General features: G+C 63.8%; 1 protein-coding gene across 1 annotated transcript in view; it reads right to left on the bottom strand.

Moving 5' to 3' along the window:
* LOC104278331 (hepatocyte growth factor-like protein) overlaps positions 1 to 586 on the bottom strand; it is a gene marked incomplete at both ends in the record, with an annotated part of 2670 nt that overhangs the window by 410 nt on the left and 1674 nt on the right. The window contains 4 exon segments of the mRNA XM_009875272.1: positions 4 to 44; positions 127 to 162; positions 270 to 406; positions 474 to 576. Of these exon segments, the coding sequence (XP_009873574.1) occupies positions 4 to 44; positions 127 to 162; positions 270 to 406; positions 474 to 576 (317 nt within the window).

Raw genomic sequence — 586 nt, 5'->3', positions numbered from 1 at the left:
CAGCCTCTCATCCCGCCGGCCACACTGCTCAAATGCCACCACGTCTGCAAGCAGGGTGGGTATCATCTGGGGCCACGCTGCCAGGTCCCACCCCATGGCACCCGCCCGGCACCGCCTTGCACCCACCTGAGTTCTCCAGGATGGAGGGCACCGTGTTGCCAGCTGTGGAGAGAAAGCAGAGAGTGCCACCCTCGGCGGGGGCAACAACCACCTTAGATGGTGGTCAGGGACTCCCCCATAGCTCTGCAGTGGTGTGAGTAGGGGCTTACAGCAGGGCTTGATGGCACAATAGTCGAAGGGGGTGCGGGGGTCCATGGTATAGCACCAGGGGCCGTGGCTGTCATTGTCAGGGTTGCGGCAGTAGTTCTCCTCCAGGTGTGCCTCGGGGTGGGTGACAGGTGTTATCCTGCCAAGGCACCGTCGCTATCGCCAGCCCCAACACCATCACCTGGCTCACACCCTCACACACTCACTGGGGCACATGGGGCGTCTGGGCAGCCCACGGCTGGCAGGTGATGCCCTTGCGCGTCTTGCTGACGTGGCCTCGGTAATGCTCGCCGTGGCCGTGGTAGCACTCTGGGGACAG

The sequence above is a fragment of the Apaloderma vittatum genome, unplaced genomic scaffold, assembly GCF_000703405.1.
Source record: "Apaloderma vittatum isolate BGI_N311 unplaced genomic scaffold, ASM70340v1 scaffold27418, whole genome shotgun sequence".
NCBI classification, from domain to species: Eukaryota; Metazoa; Chordata; class Aves; order Trogoniformes; family Trogonidae; genus Apaloderma; species Apaloderma vittatum.
The sequence above is the reverse complement of the archived record's forward strand: the minus strand, read 5'-3'. Positions and strand labels throughout refer to the sequence as shown.